The sequence below is a fragment of the Lolium perenne genome, chromosome 3 (genome assembly GCF_019359855.2).
Source record: "Lolium perenne isolate Kyuss_39 chromosome 3, Kyuss_2.0, whole genome shotgun sequence".
Classification (NCBI taxonomy): domain Eukaryota; kingdom Viridiplantae; phylum Streptophyta; class Magnoliopsida; order Poales; family Poaceae; genus Lolium; species Lolium perenne.
In genome coordinates, this window is record NC_067246.2 from 40,561,532 (window position 1) to 40,578,547 (window position 17,016).

Consider the following 17,016-nt stretch of genomic DNA (forward strand, 5'->3'; position numbering starts at 1 on the left):
CATCAAGGACGCGCTTTTTTCGCACATGGGTGCTATGCACGTCATAAACCCTAAATTTCGTAGTAATTTTAAATATTGAAAGAAAAAAACAAATCCTCCTGTAAACAAAAGAGGATCAAGTATTATATTAAATGTTGGCCTCCAATGATTCCCATGATATCCTGGGCAAAAAAAGAGAAATTTATAACGAATATAGCGCGAATAGTACATGGACATGGGCCTTTTTCATTTATCTTTTTTACCTAGGATACAATGATAGTAATTCCCTCTCGATTTTTTTTTGTAGAGGTGCAATACTTAATCATCTTTGGTTCCCAAAAGGATTTGGATTTTTAAATTTTTTTGAATTACTGTTTTTTATGTATATGAACCATCTATATTAAGCTTGTTTCATCCATAATGAGGCGGACTCCAAAGAAGGACCGGCTCAGCTTGTTGCAGATTGGAGTGTGAAAATTCTTCTCATCAACATCCAAGGTATATTTATCTTTGGTGATATCTTCCACTTGGTGAAGTTTAATCATTAAAAGGCATGTTTTACAGTCGTCGTTAGATCACATGGTGTGGATGCATCGAGTGTTATTTCTCTAGTAGCATTGTGAGGTTAACTTCTTGTGCTATCGAAAATGAGCTTCCTTTGGTGATTAGGCCGAGTCACCTCCCATGATCCCACACACATCCGTCATTCCCAAAATTCAAATCACGCACTTCAAACCATATATTTGATATTGCCCTGCATTCTTTGGCTGCCTAATTGAACCTTCTTTCGTGTCACGTACTACTAACACATAACAACCATATCATTTTGGACCAAGTCTTCGCTAAGGTTTTCCAATGTGAAATTTTAAAAAGTGAGAATGACTTAGAAATAAAATCTAGGAAAAGTGATGTACATACACACCCTCGCTCCTACCCTATCGTTTGAGTTTGGGAGGGGGGGGGGGGGGGGGATGAGAGAGGGTAAATTGCTCTATTTTGGCCAAATTGGGGGGGGGGGGGGATGTGGCCCCCTACATATTCTTCACTAATGTTCATGAGATGGGTGGGCGCTCCGCCACTGCCAATCGTGCCATACGACTAAAACATTGTTAATTTTTCTCAGGCTCGGATCCGCAGGAGTTCAGCCTGAGCGCCCGTACAGGGTACAAGATGGACTCCTACCTTCAGCTACTGGTTTCCTTTACTTCCTCCGTCTTTTTGCTACTCCAAGTGATGTCTATGACACTAATATTTGATTTAATTATTCATTTAATTAACAATGAACAAAACTTAGACATCCCAACACGAAGCTGCTCTAGACTTCTCATATTCAAATAAGTCTTATGCCATGTCAAACAAGCTGCTCTAGACTTCTCATATTCAAATAAGTCTTATGCCATTTCAAACAAAACTAAGACATCATGATACTTCTCATATTTAAATTAAATAATTAATCACAACAGTTTTAATTTATAAATTTGTTGGAAAGTCTGATATATAAAATAATAATAAACTTTAGATGCTCAAGTTAAGGGAGTCTGACTTTGCATATAGCCTCCAAATCTTCTAATTAAAATGAGTGCACTCTAAACCACTTTTAAAGCCTAATAAATTAGCAGCTAAAGTTGCCCTTAGTCATAAAAGAATTCCTTATTTGACGCTACTTCAAATTGGTCCTAAAATATTTCCAGTTCCCTATTTGACACTAGGTGTAAATTTTGATGCCTTATATGACAAACAACCGGTGTTATATCATGTTTTCTTTATTAGAGGTTCAAAAAAAATGTTTTGTTTATTAGGGCCCCATTGTTCAATCCTCTCTTTTTTGTGTTTGACCAAATTAGTTCTATCATTTTGTTCATCTTGCAACTGCATATGGGTCTGAACGTGCCTTGAGACAAATGCAGTAATCAAAAAATGGACACAAGAGAATTTTGGGAACCCGGATACACCTAATTATGACTTTCAATATTAGCAAAACATCTCATTATTTATTAAATTTTAACAATACTGTATGCAACATGTGTAAAAATTAGAAAATGTCCGAGATAACATTCACATGACTTACAATGTAGCATTTCCGTTTTCTCACTTTCTTGGAGGTAGCATAAGGTCATTATCTTACAAAAAAAAGAAACTAAATGAATAAGCTTCAACTCAAGATATAGATACGTGATCTTTTTTGGAACTTAGAAATACAAATTTTACCAAGTTTTCAGATGAGGGATAAGAAATACCTAGGGCCATAGTATAGGGAGCCTGGTATGTTTCAAGATATACAGCATGTAGCATGCAGTAAATTATCGATCATCACAAGTTGACAACCAGACCAGAATACTGTTATACCATGCGGAACACACGAATAACAAAGTGGGGTTGCAGGGTTTAATACGGATTGCTCTCCTAGGATCGAAGAAAAGGACGACATCACCGAGCACTGTTGGAAAACATAGCCTGTTCAAAATTTCCCAATTCTGCTGCAATTAAACTTGATCGTCCTCAGAAAATTAAGATGCAGATATGACATTACAGTAGTCCACTACTACATTTTTAAACCACTAAGATAACCACGGCCGTCCAGAAATTAAACTTGAGCAGTACTAGCAGCACATTAATCTGACTGGCTGAACAGAACTGAAATCAGAAAAGGTTGCAGCTTGGATGAACTAGAGGGCATAGACAAATTAAACGACTGATGTGAGTTCGGCTTGGATCAACAATGCAAAGAGATCCCACAACCGTTCCACCGCTTTGAGAGCCTCGATCAGGTGAGCTGGTCAATCCGAATCATCCTGCAGTGAAGTTAGCAGCAATTCAGAATGAATGAGGAACAGAAGAAGTGTATTACCGCTGAACAGATCTGGTTGCAGTAAAGGCAGTACAGACTACAGAGTGTGCTAGGAACAAACCTCAGACATGTCGGCGACCCATTCGGATGTCTCGGCGACCTCCTCGGGGTCGAGCCAGCCGGAGATGGCGGCGACGGCGACGTCGATGTGCTTGAGAGCGAGGCCGGCGAGGGAGCACGCGCGGTGGAGGTAGGTGAGCGCCTGGTCCGGGTCCACGCTGCAGTTCGCCTGAGCGGCGGCGGCGGCGGTGGGCGGTTCGGGATCGGGGAAGCCGTTCTTGGCGAGGTGCTCGTTGACGCCCTGGACCGGGTCGTCCGCGTAGCCGGCGACGCTGCCCAAAGGCTTGGCCTTGACGAGCGGGGGCCGGACGCCGACGAGGAGCTCGATGCAGCGCGGGACGTGGTGCTCCTGGGCGAGGCTGACGGCGTAGAGGGCGGACTCCATGCGCGCGAAGGCGTCGGCCTGGGTGGCGGGCCGCGGCGGGAGCCACTGGCTGTGCAGCACGCCGTAGAGCTGGTCCTCGGGGATGACGGCGAAGGCGGAGATGCTGAAGGAGTCGCGCGCGCCGTGCTCGTCCGTGATCAGGAGGCCGGACGTGATGTAGCCGTTGCAGGCAGCGAGGCCCTCGAAGCAGACCTTGTGGAGGCCGGAGGCGACCTCCTCGGGCACGGCCGCGTCGCCGTCGCCGTCGCGCTGCTGCAGCCGGCGCCGGAGGTGCAGGAGGCGGTCGCGCTGCGCCCTGAGCTTCTTCGCGGCGCACATGACTTGCATGAGGATGCACGCTAGCCCCTCCTTGCCCAGCTGGGGCTGGGCCACCTCCTCCGCCATGGCCACCGCCTGATCTCTCTCTCTCTCTCTCTCTCTCTCTCTCTCTCTGTGGAGTTGGGAGCGAAAGAAGGTGGAGGGTAGTGCACACAGTTTGAGCAGCGAGCGCCAGGCGAATCCTGCTACCTTTGCAGACGATTGGTTCTGCAGGATGGGCCCACCGGAACAGCTTCAGACCCTTTTGACCGGGGTCATGCACAAAGGTGGCGTGCTCCCTCCGCTACCACTACAAGACAGATTATCACATTGTCAACAAAAGACAGATTATCTCCATACGTAATTTTTGGGACTAAGATTTAGTAGCTTCACTAAAAGATGCTTGGGTAGCTTGAAAATTAAAATAGATGAAGACAAGAGAAAAATGTGGTTATGGGGAAAGTAGAATATTTGTGACAAGCACGTCTAGAAGCACAATAATTACAATAAAATAACTTCATAAGGAAATCGGGATCCTATGCGAAATTCTAAAATGGGACCTATCTTACTAGAAGAATATAGCAAATGAACAATAATAATGTACATGTCTTAGACCGGTGTTTAAAGAATTAAACTATGGGTTCTAGATTATAAACATGCGGTGAAAAAACCAACCGAACCATCGGTTCGACCGAAGAAAAAAAAAAGGTTTCGATACATTTGAACTATTGAGGTTTCGAAAATAAGGAGAACACTATGCCCATAAATACATGTACATACGCACATTATGAGAAATGTACAATAACACCATTTATTTTATTGTCCAATTTGTATTTGGCACCTAAAATCAAACCAAAATAGTTTAACTTTTTAGGTTTGGAACAAATTCACTTAACAACTTTCTAAATCCGTATTTCCATATTTTAAACTTTAAATTTTACTAAATTTTAGGCATTAAATAGATGAGAGTACACATCGTATCAGCACACATGCTCATGTTCACACGAACTATCATCATCCATCATCAAAGGCATATGTAAAAAACAAGAAAAAGCATCTAAAATCGCAAAGAAGAAAATTCATCCACGTTGCACAATTTCATGAGCATCACACATCACCATTGTCGTCGCACGGTGGTGCACTCCCTCTATCCCCACTCATCCTCCATGATCTCTCTAAGAATGATCTCTTGCCTTCTCATCCATCCCACTTGGATACATCATATCATGAGTCATGATCTTGTTTTCCTTGTGTATCCTATTGTCCATATCCCTATCTCCCTCTTGCTTCAAGTTCATCTTCTCAAGCGCATACATACGCTCCTCAAATGCAGTCTTGGGCACCTCGATGCCTATATACCGCCAATGTACTCCTACCACTTCAACATTAGCTTCATTGCCTCCAGGTCATCCATGTGCGCCTTAACTTCTTCTTCTTAGCTAACTCCAACGGATCTTAGAGAGCCTTCTCGGCCATCACGTTCCTTATCTTGATTATCTCATATAGCTATTTACCCATCTTAGCCTCTCTCTTTAGCCTCTTTTTGGCCCTTTTCTCCCCTCATGCCTACCTTAGCTTGATCCTGGAGTAGGACTCCTAATTCATCTTGCATCTCCATGCTTTTCATCATCAACATAATCATGTTCTTGATGAAGATGAAGTGCAAACTCTTAGGCCCTGATTATTCCTCAACTCCCATTTGAGATGGCCCTTGGGAAACTCACAACAATATTATAGGGTGAATGCCTTGCCTCTAGACTTGGGTATTTGTTGGGACTTTCCCTATGTGACATCTAGTGATTGAACTTGCACAATGGTTGCAACAAATATACATCAAATGAACATGACATGAGGGAAATCTCCTAATATCCAGGCTGTGGTTCACCCGGTTGAGGCGATCCACTTGTGGAACACATGTTGGCCACAAGTTATATTTGTCCGAGATCATTGATCACTTGTTTGTGACAGACTTGAGATTCCGGGTGAAAGGATCTTGATATGAAATTTATTGCCAATATTTGGGGCTAGTCTAATCATTTCCTGCCACCCGAATGTACCGCAAGTCTGCTAGAGTTGCTCTAACCTTGGTCGCTATAATACACCCACAAAAACTTGGCAGCCACACACACAAACACGCACCCTGTTGGAGATATGCCCAAAAGGCAATAATAAAAGTAGTTATTATATATCTTTATATTTATGATAAATGTTTATATATCATGCTATAATTGTATTAACCGAAACATTAGTACATGTGTGATATGTAGACAACAAGAAGTCCCTAGTATGCCTCTTAAACTAGCTTGTTGAGTAATGGATGATTAGTTTCATAATCATGAACATTGGATGTTATTAATAACAAGGTTATATCATTATATGAATGATGTAATGGACACACCCAATTAAGCGTAGCATAAGATCTCGTCATTAAGTTATTTGCTATAAGCTTTCGATACATAGTTACCTAGTCCTTATGACCATGAGATCATGTAAATCACTTATACCGGAAAGGTACTTTGATTACACCAAACGCCACTGCGTAAATGGGTGGTTATAAAGGTGGGATTAAGTATCCGGAAAGTATGAGTTGAGGCATATGGATCAAACAGTGGGATTTGTCCATCCCGATGACGGATAGATATACTCTGGGCCCTCTCGGTGGAATGTCGTCTAATGTCTTGCAAGCATATGAATAAGTTCATAAGAGACCACATACCACGGTACGAGTAAAGAGTACTTGTCAGGAAACGAGGTTGAACAAGGTATAGAGTGATACCGAAGATCAAACCTCGGACAAGTAAAATATCGCGTGACAAAGGGAATTGGTATTGTATGTGTATGGTTCATTCGATCACTAAAGTCATCGTTGAATATGTGGGAGCCATTATGGATCTCCAGATCCCGCTATTGGTTATTGGTCGGAGTGAGTACTCAACCATGTCCGCATAGTTCACGAACCGTAGGGTGACACACTTAAAGTTGGATGTTGAAATGGTAGTACTTGAATATGGAATGGAGCTCGAATATTTGTTCGGAGTCCCGGATGAGATCCCGGACATCACGAGGAGTTCCGGATTGGTCCGGAGAATAAGATTCATATATAGGATGTCATTTTATGTGTATTAAAATGTCGCGGAAGGTTCTATGGAAGGTTCTAGAAGGTTCTAGAAAAGTCCGGAAGAAACCACCAAGGAAGGTGGAGTCCACATGGGACTCCACCTCCATGGCCGGCCAACCTTAGTGGGGGAGGAGTCCCAAGTGGACTCCTCCTTAGGGGGCCGGCCACCCCCCCCCCCCCCATATGGGAGGTGGAACTCCCACCTTTGGTGGGAGTCCTAGCTTGGCTAGGTTTCCCCTTCTTATGGAAGGTTTTTGGTTCGGGTCTTATTCGAAGACTTGGACACCAACACTTGGGGATCCACCTATATAATGAGGGGCCAAGGGAGGGGGCCGGCCAACCCAAGACCACAAGCTGCCCGCCCCCCTTGAAGTGGCCGGCCACCCCCTCCCAAACCCTAGCCGCTCCCTCTCCTCCATATCTCCCGCGTAGCTTAGCGAAGCTCCGCCGGACTTCTCCACCGCCACCGACACCACGCCGTCGTGCTGTCGGAATCAAGAGGAGCTACTACTTCCGCTGCCCGCTGGAACGGGGAGGTGGACGTCGTCTTCATCAACAACCGAACGTGTGACCGAGTACGGAGGTGCTGCCCGTTCGTGGCGCCGGAACCGATCGTGATCAAGATCTTCTACGCGCTTTTGCAAGCGGCAAGTGAACGTCTACCGCAGCAACAAGAGCCTCATCTTGTAGGCTTTGGAATCTCTTCAAGGGTGAGACTCGATAATCCCCTCGTTGCTACCGTCTTCTAGATTGCATCTTGGCTTGGATTTCGTGTTTGCGGTAGGAAATTTTTTGTTTTCTATGCAACGTTATCCTACAGTGGTATCAGAGCCGTGTCTATGCATAGATGGTTGCACGAGTAGAACACAATGGTTTGTGGGCGTTGATGCTTTTGTTATCTTTAGTTGAGTACTTTGCATCTTTGTGGCATAGTGGGATGAAGCGGCTCGGGCTAACTTTACATGACCGCGTTCATGAGATTTGCTCCACGCTCGACATGCAACTTGTATTGCATAAGTGGCTTTGCGGGTGTCTGTCTCTCCTACTATAGTGAAGATTCAATTTACTCTTCTATTGACAACACTAGTATCACCGTTGTGGTTCATGTTCGTAGGTAGATTGGATCTTACTCGAAAACCCTAAACCACGTAAAATATGCAAACCAAATTAGAGAACGTCTAACTTGTTTTTGCAGGGTTTGGTGATGTGATATGGCCATAATGTGATGATGACTATGTATGAGATGATCATTATTGTATTGTGGCAACCGACAGGAGCCTTATGGTTGTCTTTAAATTTCATGTTGAGTAGTATTTCAAAGTAGTTGTAATAGTTGCTACATGGAGGACAATCATGAAGACGGCGCCATTGACCTTGGTGCTTCGCCGACGATGATGGAGATCATGCCCGTTGATGATGGAGATCATGTCCGTGCTTTGGAGATGAAGATCAAAGGCGCAAAGACAAAAGGGCCATATCATATCACATATGAACTGCATGTGATGTTAATCCTTTTATGCATCTTATTTTGCTTAGATCGCGATGGTAGCATTATAAGATGATCCCTCTCACTAAAATCTCAAGATAATAAAGTGTTCATCCTTAGTAGCACCGTTGCCAAGACTTGTCGTTTCGAAGCATCTCGTGATGATCGGGTGTGATAGAATCAACAAGTGCATACAACGGGTGCAAGCCAGTTTTGCACATGCGGATACTAAGGTGGCCTTGACGAGCCTAGCATGTACAGACATGGTCTCGGAACATGTGATACCGAAAGGTAGAGCATGAATCATATGATTGATATGATGAACACTTTGAGTGTTCGCCATTGAAGTTACATCTTGTCTCGTGATGATCGGACTTGGTGTGGTGGATTTGGTTCGTGTGATCACTAAGACAATACGAGGGATATTGTTTTGAGTGGGAGTTCACCTAGTTTTTAATTATATTGAATTAAAATTTGAACTCAATTTGTCATAAACATTAGTCTAAACTATTGCAAATATGTTGTAGATATGGCGTCCTCAATCAATTTTAACCAGTTCCTAGAGAAAGAAAAGCTTAAGAGCAACGGTAGCAACTTCACCGACTGGTTCCGTCATGTGAGGATTTTCCTCAATGGCGGAAATCTGCAATATGTGCTTGATGCACCGCTAGGTGACCCTCCTGCAGAAACTGAAACCGATGAAATAAAAGCTGTTTACGCAACTCGGAAAACTCGGTACTCTCAAGTTCAGTGTGCCATCTTATGCGATCACTGAAGCCGATCTTCAAAAACGTTTTGAGCACCACGATCCACATGAGTTAATCAATGAGTTGAAGACTATATTTGAGACTCATGCGGCCGTGGAATGCTATGAAGCATCAAAACACTTCTTCAGCTGCATGATGGAAGAAGGCAGCTCCGTTAGTGAGCACATGCTCGCCATGACCGGGCATGCAAAGAAACTCAGTGACTTGGGAATAGTGATTCCTAATAGACTGGGGATTAATCGTGTCCTTCAATCACTGCCACCTAGTTACAAGAACTTTGTGATGAACTACAATATGCGTAACATGAACAAAGAGTTACCCGAACTCTTCTCCATGCTGAAATCTGCTGAGATTGAGATCAAGAAAGAGCACCAAGTGTTGATGGTCAACAAGACCACCAGCTTCAAGAAACAGGGCAAGTCTAAAGGCAAGAACAAGAAGAGTGGCAAGAAAGCTGCCATGCCTCCTGTGAAACCTAAGACTGGCCCTAAGCGCGATGCTGAGTGCTATTACTGCAAGGAGAAGGGACACTGGAAGCGTAATTGCTCCAAGTATTTGGCGGATCTGAAGAGCGGCCTTGTCAAGAAGAAGAAAGAAGGTATATCTGATATACATGTTATAGATGTTTATCTTGCGGTTCTCGTACTAGTACTGGGTATTTGATACTGGTTCGGTTGCTCATATTTGTAACTCGAAACAGGAACTAAAGAATAAACGAAGACTACTAAAAGATGAAGTGACCATGCGCGTTGGAAATGGATCCGAAGTCGATGTGATCGCTGTCGGCACACTTCCTCTACATCTACCTTCGGGATTAGTTTTAAGCCTCAATAATTGTTATTTTGTACCCGCGTTGAGCATGAACATTATATCTGGATCTTGTTTAATGCAAGACGGTTATTCATTCAAGTCTGAGAATAATGGTTGTTCTATTTTTATGAATAATATCTTTTATGGTATAGCACATGAAAAGAATGGCTTATTTCTGTTAGATCTCGATAGTAGTGATACACATATACATAACATTGATGCTAAGCGAATTAAATTGAATGATAATTCTACTTATATGTGGCACTGTCATCTTGGTCATATTGGAGTAAAACGCATGAAGAAACTCCATACCGATGGATTACTTGAATCACTTGACTTTGAGTCACTTGATAGATGCGAAGCATGTCTAATGGGAAAAATGACTAAGACTCCATTCTCTGGTATTATGGAGCGAGCTACTGACTTATTGGAAATCATACATACCGATGTGTGCGGACCAATGAGTGTAGCATCGCGCGGTGGTTATCGTTATGTTCTAGCCTTCACAGATGATCTGAGTAGATATGGGTATATCTATTTCATGAAACATAAATCCGAGACTTTTGAGAAGTTTAAGGAATTACAAAGTGAAGTAGAAAATCAACGTAACAAGAAGATTAAATTTCTACGATCTGATCGCGGAGGTGAATATCTGAGTTATGAGTTTGGCATGCATTTAAAGAAATGCGGAATACTTTCACAATTGACACCGCCGGGAACACCACAACGAAACGGTGTGTCCGAACGTTGTAATCGAACTCTCTTAGATATGGTTCGTTCTATGATGTCTCTTACTGATTTGCCGTTATCATTTTGGAGTTATGCATTAGAGACAGCCGCATTCACTTTAAATAGAGCACCATCAAAATCCGTTGAAACGACGCCGTATGAATTATGGTTTAATAAGAAACCTAAGTCATCGTTCTGAAAGTTTGGGGTTGCGAAGCCTATGTAAAAACGTTACAACCGGACAAGCTAGAACCCAAAGCGGAGAAATGCGTCTTCATAGGATACCCTAAGGAAACTATAGGGTACACCTTCTATCACAGATCTGAAGGCAAGATCTTTGTTGCTAAGAACGGAACCTTTCTTGAGAAAGAATTTCTCACTAAAGAAGTGACTGGAAGAAAAGTAGAACTCGATGAGATTGAAGAATCTCTGCTCGTTGATCAAAGTAGCGCGATCTTAGGAAGATGTTCCTGTGCCGCCTACACCGGCAACAGAGGAAGCTAATGATAATGATCATGAAACTTCAAACGAGATAGCTACTGAACCTCGCAGATCGACAAGAGAACGTACCACTCCAGACTGGTATGATCCTTGTCTAAATGGCATGATTGTGGACAACAATGATGAAGACCCTGCGACATATGAAGAAGCGATGATGAGCCCAGATTCCAACAAATGGCAAGAAGCCATGAAATCCGAAATGGGATCCATGTATGATAACAAAGTATGGACTTTGGTAGACTTACGATAGCCGCAAGGTCATCGAGAATAAATGGATCTTCAAGAGAAAAACAGATCTTGATGGTAATATTACTGTCTATAAAGCTCGACTTGTCGCAAAGGGTTTCCGACAAATTCAAGGTGTTGACTACGATGAGACTTTCTCACCTGTAGCGAAGCTAAAATCTGTAAGGATTTTGTTAGCAATAGCTGCATTTTTCGATTATGAGATTTGGCAGATGGATGTCAAAACGGCGTTCCTTAATGGAGACATTGAGGAAGAGTTGTATATGGTACAACCCAAAGGTTTTGTCGATCCTAAAAATGCTGACAAAGTATGCAAACTTCAGCGTTCAATCTATGGACTGAAACAAGCATCAAGAAGTTGGAACCGACGCTTTGATAAGGTGATCAAAGACTTCGGGTTTATACAGTGTCATGGAGAGGCCTGTATTTACAAGAAAGTGAGTGGGAGCTCTGTAGCATTCCTGATATTATATGTAGATGACATATTATTGATTGGGAATGATATAGAACTATTAAGCAGTGTAAAGGGTTATTTGAATAATAGTTTTTCAATGAAAGACCTTGGTGAAGCATCGTATATATTAGGCATCAAGATTTATAGAGATAGATCAAGACGTCTAATAGGGCTATCACAGAGTACATACCTGGACAAGATTCTAAAGAAGTTTAGAATGGACGAAAGTAAGAAAGGATTCTTACCTATGTTACCAGGCAACCTCTAGAGTAAGACTCAAGGTCCAGCTACGGCGAGAAGAAAGAGAAAGGATGAGTCGGATCCCTATGCCTCGTGATGGGCTCTATCATGTATGCCATGCTATGTACAAGACCGGATATAGCACATGCTGTTAGTTTGACTAGCAGATATCAAAGTGATCCAGGAATGGAACACTGGACAGCGGTCAAGAATATCCTGAAGTACTTGAAAAGAACTAAGGATATGTTTCTTTGTTATGGAGGTGACCAAAAGCTCGTTGTAACAAGTTACACCGATGCAAGTTGGAACACTGATCCTGATGACTCTAAGTCACAATCTGGGTACGTGTTTATATTGAATGGTGCTGCAGTAAGCTGGGCAAGCTCGAAGCAGTACACGGTGGCGAAATCCTCAACAGAATCGGAGTACATAGCGGCTTCGTCAGAAGCGGTATGGATGAAGAGGTTCATTGTAGAGCTCGGTGTGGTTCCTAGTGCATTGGACCCACTAGTCATCTATTGTGACAACATGGGTGCCATCGCCAATGCACAAGAACCAAGGTCACACAAGAGGCTGAAGTATATCAAGCTACGTTATCATTCGATTCGCGAGTACATCGAAGATGGAGAAGTAAAGATTTGCAAAGTACACACTAATCTGAATGTAGCAGATCCGTTGACTAAAACTCTCCCTAGGGCAAAGCATGACCAACACCAGAATGCCATGGGTGTTAGGTGATGACCCACAAGTATAGGGGATCGCAACAGTCTTCGAGGGTAGTATAACCCAAATTTATTGATTCGACACAAGGGGAGGTAAAGAATACTTATAAGCCTTAACAACTGAGTTGTCAATTCAGCTGCACCTGGAAAAGCACTAGCAACAGGGGTGATGTGAAAGTAGCAGTAATATGAGAGCAATAGTAACGATAACACAGCTGATAATAGCAATATGAGAGCAATGGCACCGGAAAATAGTTGATACTACTTCCAATGACATGTAGAACAAGTATATTATGATGAGAGATGGACCGGGGTTCCCAGCGATCTACACTAGTGGTAACTCTCCAATAAGTGACAAGTGTTGGGTGAACAAATTACAGTTGGACAATTGATAGGAATCAAAGCATTAAGAAAGAACATCAGGCTTATTAATTATGTAGGCATGTTTTCCGTATATAGTCGTACGTGCTCGCAATGAGAAACTTGCACAACATCTTTTGTCCTACCAGCCGGTGGCAGCCGGGCCTCAAGGGAAACTACTGGATATTAAGGTACTCCTTTTAATAGAGTACCGGAGCAAAGCATTAACACTCCGTGAAAACATGTGATCCTCACATCACTACCATCCCCTCCGGTTGTCCCGATTTCTGTCACTTCGGGGCCTTTGGTTCCGGATAGTGACATGTGCATACAACTTGTAGATACAATCTAAGCAACAATATAGAGCTCAAATCTAAGATCATGCCACTCGGGCCCTAGTGACAAGCATTAAGAATAACAAGATTGCAGCAACAATAACTTCACAAACTTTATAGATAGACTAATCATAATGTATCATCCATCGGATCCCAACAAACACAACACCGATTACATCAGATGAATCTCAATCATGTAAGGCAGCTCATGAGACCATTGTATTGAAGTACATGGGGGAGAGTATACCGACATAGCTACTGCTAGATCCGGTAGTCCATGGGGGAACTACTCACGGAGCATGGCGGAGGCGGTGGCGTTGATGGAGATGGCTTCCGGGGCACTTCCCCGTCCGGCGAGGGTCTTAGGAACAGAGAGTTCTGTCCCCCGAATTGGAGTTTCGCGACGGTGGCGGCGCCCCTGGAGTCTTTTTGGAGTTTCGTCAATTGGTACTGTGTTTTTAGGTCGAAAGGGGTTTTATAGGCGAAGAGGCGGCGCAGGGGGGCACCTGGGGGCGCCACACCCTAGGCCGGCGCGGCCAGGGTCTGGCCCGCGCCGCCATGTGGTGTGGTGGCCCCCTGGCCCCTCTCCGACTCTTCTTCGGTGTTCTGGAGCCTTCCGGGAAAAATAGGAGGTTTGGCGTTGATTTCGTCCAATTCCGAGAATATTGCCCGAACAGCCTTTACGGAACCAAAAACAGCGAAACAGGAGACGCACCGTGGCATCTCGTTAATAGGTTAGTTCCGGAAAATGCATGAAAACATCATAAAGTGCAAGCAAAACATGTAAGTATTGTCATAAAACAAGCATGGAACAACAGAAATTATGGATACGTCGGGGACGTATCATTAGGTACCTTACAATGTAATCTAGATTATTGACTCTAGTGCAAGTGGGAGACTGTTGGAGATATGCCCAAGAGGCAATAATAAAAGTAGTTATTATATATCTTTATGTTTATGATAAATGTTTATGTATCATGCTATAATTGTATTAACCGAAACATTAGTACATGTGTGATATGTAGACAACAAGAAGTCCCTAGTATGCCTCTTAAACTAGCTTGTTGATTAATGGATGATTAGTTTCATAATCATGAACATTGGATGTTATTAATAACAAGGTTATATCATTATATGAATGATGTAATGGACACACCCAATTAAGCGTAGCATAAGATCTCGTCATTAAGTTATTTGCTATAAGCTTTCGATACATAGTTACCTAGTCCTTATGACCATGAGATCATGTAAATCACTTATACCGGAAAGGTACTTTGATTACACCAAACGCCACTGCGTAAATGGGTGGTTATAAAGGTGGGATTAAGTATCCGGAAAGTATGAGTTGAGGCATATGGATCAAACAGTGGGATTTGTCCATCCCGATGACGGTTAGATATACTCTGGGCCCTCTCGGTGGAATTTCGTCTAATGTCTTGCAAGCATATGAATAAGTTCATAAGAGACCACATACCACGGTACGAGTAAAGAGTACTTGTCAGGAAACGAGGTTGAACAAGGTATAGAGTGATACCGAAGATCAAACCTCGGACAAGTAAAATATCGCGTGACAAAGGGAATTGGTATTGTATGTGTATGGTTCATTCGATCACTAAAGTCATCGTTGAATATGTGGGAGCCATTATGGATCTCCAGATCCCGCTATTGGTTATTGGTCGGAGTGAGTACTCAACCATGTCCGCATAGTTCACGAACCGTAGGGTGACACACTTAAAGTTGGATGTTGAAATGGTAGTACTTGAATATGGAATGGAGCTCGAATATTTGTTCGGAGTCCCGGATGAGATCCCGGACATCACGAGGAGTTCCGGATTGGTCCGGAGAATAAGATTCATATATAGGATGTCATTTTATGTGTATTAAAATGTCGCGGAAGGTTCTATGGAAGGTTCTAGAAGGTTCTAGAAAAGTCCGGAAGAAACCACTGATACGTCTCCGACGTATCGATAATTTCTTATGTTCCATGCCACATTATTGATGTTATCTACATGTTTTATGCACACTTTATATCATATTCGTGCATTTTCTGGAACTAACCTATTAACAAGATGCCGAAGTGCCAGTTGCTATTTTCTCATTGTTTTGGTTTCAGAAATCCTAGTAAGGAAATATTCTCGAATTGGACGAAATCAACGCCCGGGGGCCTATTTTTCCACGAAGCTTCCAGAAGTCCGAAGACGAAGCGAAGTGGGGCCACAGGGTGCCCAAACCCTAGGGCGGCGCGGCCCACCCCCGGCCGCGCCGGCCGTGGTCCGGGCCCCTGTGCCCCTTCCTGACTTGCCCTTCCGCCTACTTAAAGCCTCCGTGACGAAACCCCCAGTACCGAGAGCCACGATACGGAAAACCTTACTGAGACGCCGCCGCCGCCAATCCCATCTCGGGGGATTCTGGAGATCTCCTCCGGCACCCTGCCGGAGAGGGGAATCATCTCCCGGAGGACTCTACGCCGCCATGGTCGCCTCCGGTGTGATGTGTGAGTAGTCTACCCCTGGACTATGGGTCCATAGCAGTAGCTAGATGGTTGTCTTCTCCCCATTGTGCTATCATTGTCGGATCTTGTGAGCTGCCTAACATGATCAAGTTCATCTATCTGTAATTCTATATGTTTCGTTTGTTGGGATGCGATGAATAGAGAATAGGTGTTATGTTGATTATCAAAGTTATATCTACGTGTTGTTTATGATCTTGCATGCTTTCCGTTACTAGTAGATGCTCGGCCAAGTAGATGCTTGTAACTCCAAGAGGGAGTACTTATGCTCGATAGTGGGTTCATGCCCGCATTGACACCTAGGACGATGTGAAAGTTCTAAGGTTGTGTTGTCTTGTTGCCACTAGGGATAAAACATTGATGCTATGTCTAAGGATGTAGTTGTTGATTACATTACGCACCATACTTAATGCAATTGTCTGTTGCTTTGCAACTTAATACCGAGGGGGTTCGGATGATAACTTTGAAGGTGGACTTTTTAGGCATAGATGCAGTTGGATGGCGGTCTATGTACTTTGTCGTAATGCCCAATTAAATCTCACTATACTCATCATGATATGTATGTGCATGGTCATGCTCTCTTTATTTGTCAATTGCCCAACTGTAATTTGTTCACCCAACATGTTGTTCGTCTTATGGGAGAGACACCTCTAGTGAACTGTGGACCCCGGTCCAATTCTCTTTACTGAAATACAATCTACTGCAATACTTGTTCTCTTGTTTTACGCAAACAATCATCTTCCACACAATACGGTTAACTCTTTGTTACAGCAAGCCGGTGAGATTGACAACCTCACTGTTTCGTTGGGGCAAAGTACTTTGGTTGTGTTGTGCAGGTTCCACGTTGGCGCCGGAATCCCTGGTGTTGCGCCGCACTACATCTCGCCGCCATCAACCTTCAACGTGCTTCTTGACTCCTACTGGTCCGATTAAACCTTGGTTTCTTACTGAGGGAAACTTGCCGCTGTGCGCATCACACCTTCCTCTTGGGGTTCCCAACGGACGTGCCAACCACACGCATCAACCACCAAGGAAGGTGGAGTCCACATGGGACTCCACCTCCATGGCCGGCCAACCTTAGTGGGGGAGGAGTCCCAAGTGGACTCCTCCTTAGGGGGCCGGCCACCCCCCCATATGGGAGGTGGAACTCCCACCTTTGGTGGGAGTCCT

The 17,016-nt window shown here is 43.6% G+C and overlaps 1 protein-coding gene across 1 annotated transcript; it reads right to left on the reverse strand.

Annotated features, from left to right (window-relative positions):
- Nucleotides 1-2,419: 2,419 nt before the first annotated feature.
- Nucleotides 2,420-3,709, reverse strand: LOC127340699 (uncharacterized). The gene is made up of 2 exons (XM_051366451.2): nt 2,889-3,709; nt 2,420-2,771 (listed from the first exon to the last, which is right to left on the reverse strand). Exons 1-2 carry the CDS (start codon nt 3,654-3,656, stop codon nt 2,757-2,759), a joined length of 783 nt encoding a protein of 260 aa, XP_051222411.1. The 5' UTR covers nt 3,657-3,709; the 3' UTR covers nt 2,420-2,756.
- Nucleotides 3,710-17,016: the final 13,307 nt, after the last annotated feature.

Bases quoted from the DNA above. Each gene is read 5' to 3' on its own strand.
- LOC127340699 (XM_051366451.2), bottom strand. From the start codon at position 3,656: ATGGCGGAGGAGGTGGCCCAGCCCCAGCTGGGCAAGGAGGGGCTAGCG.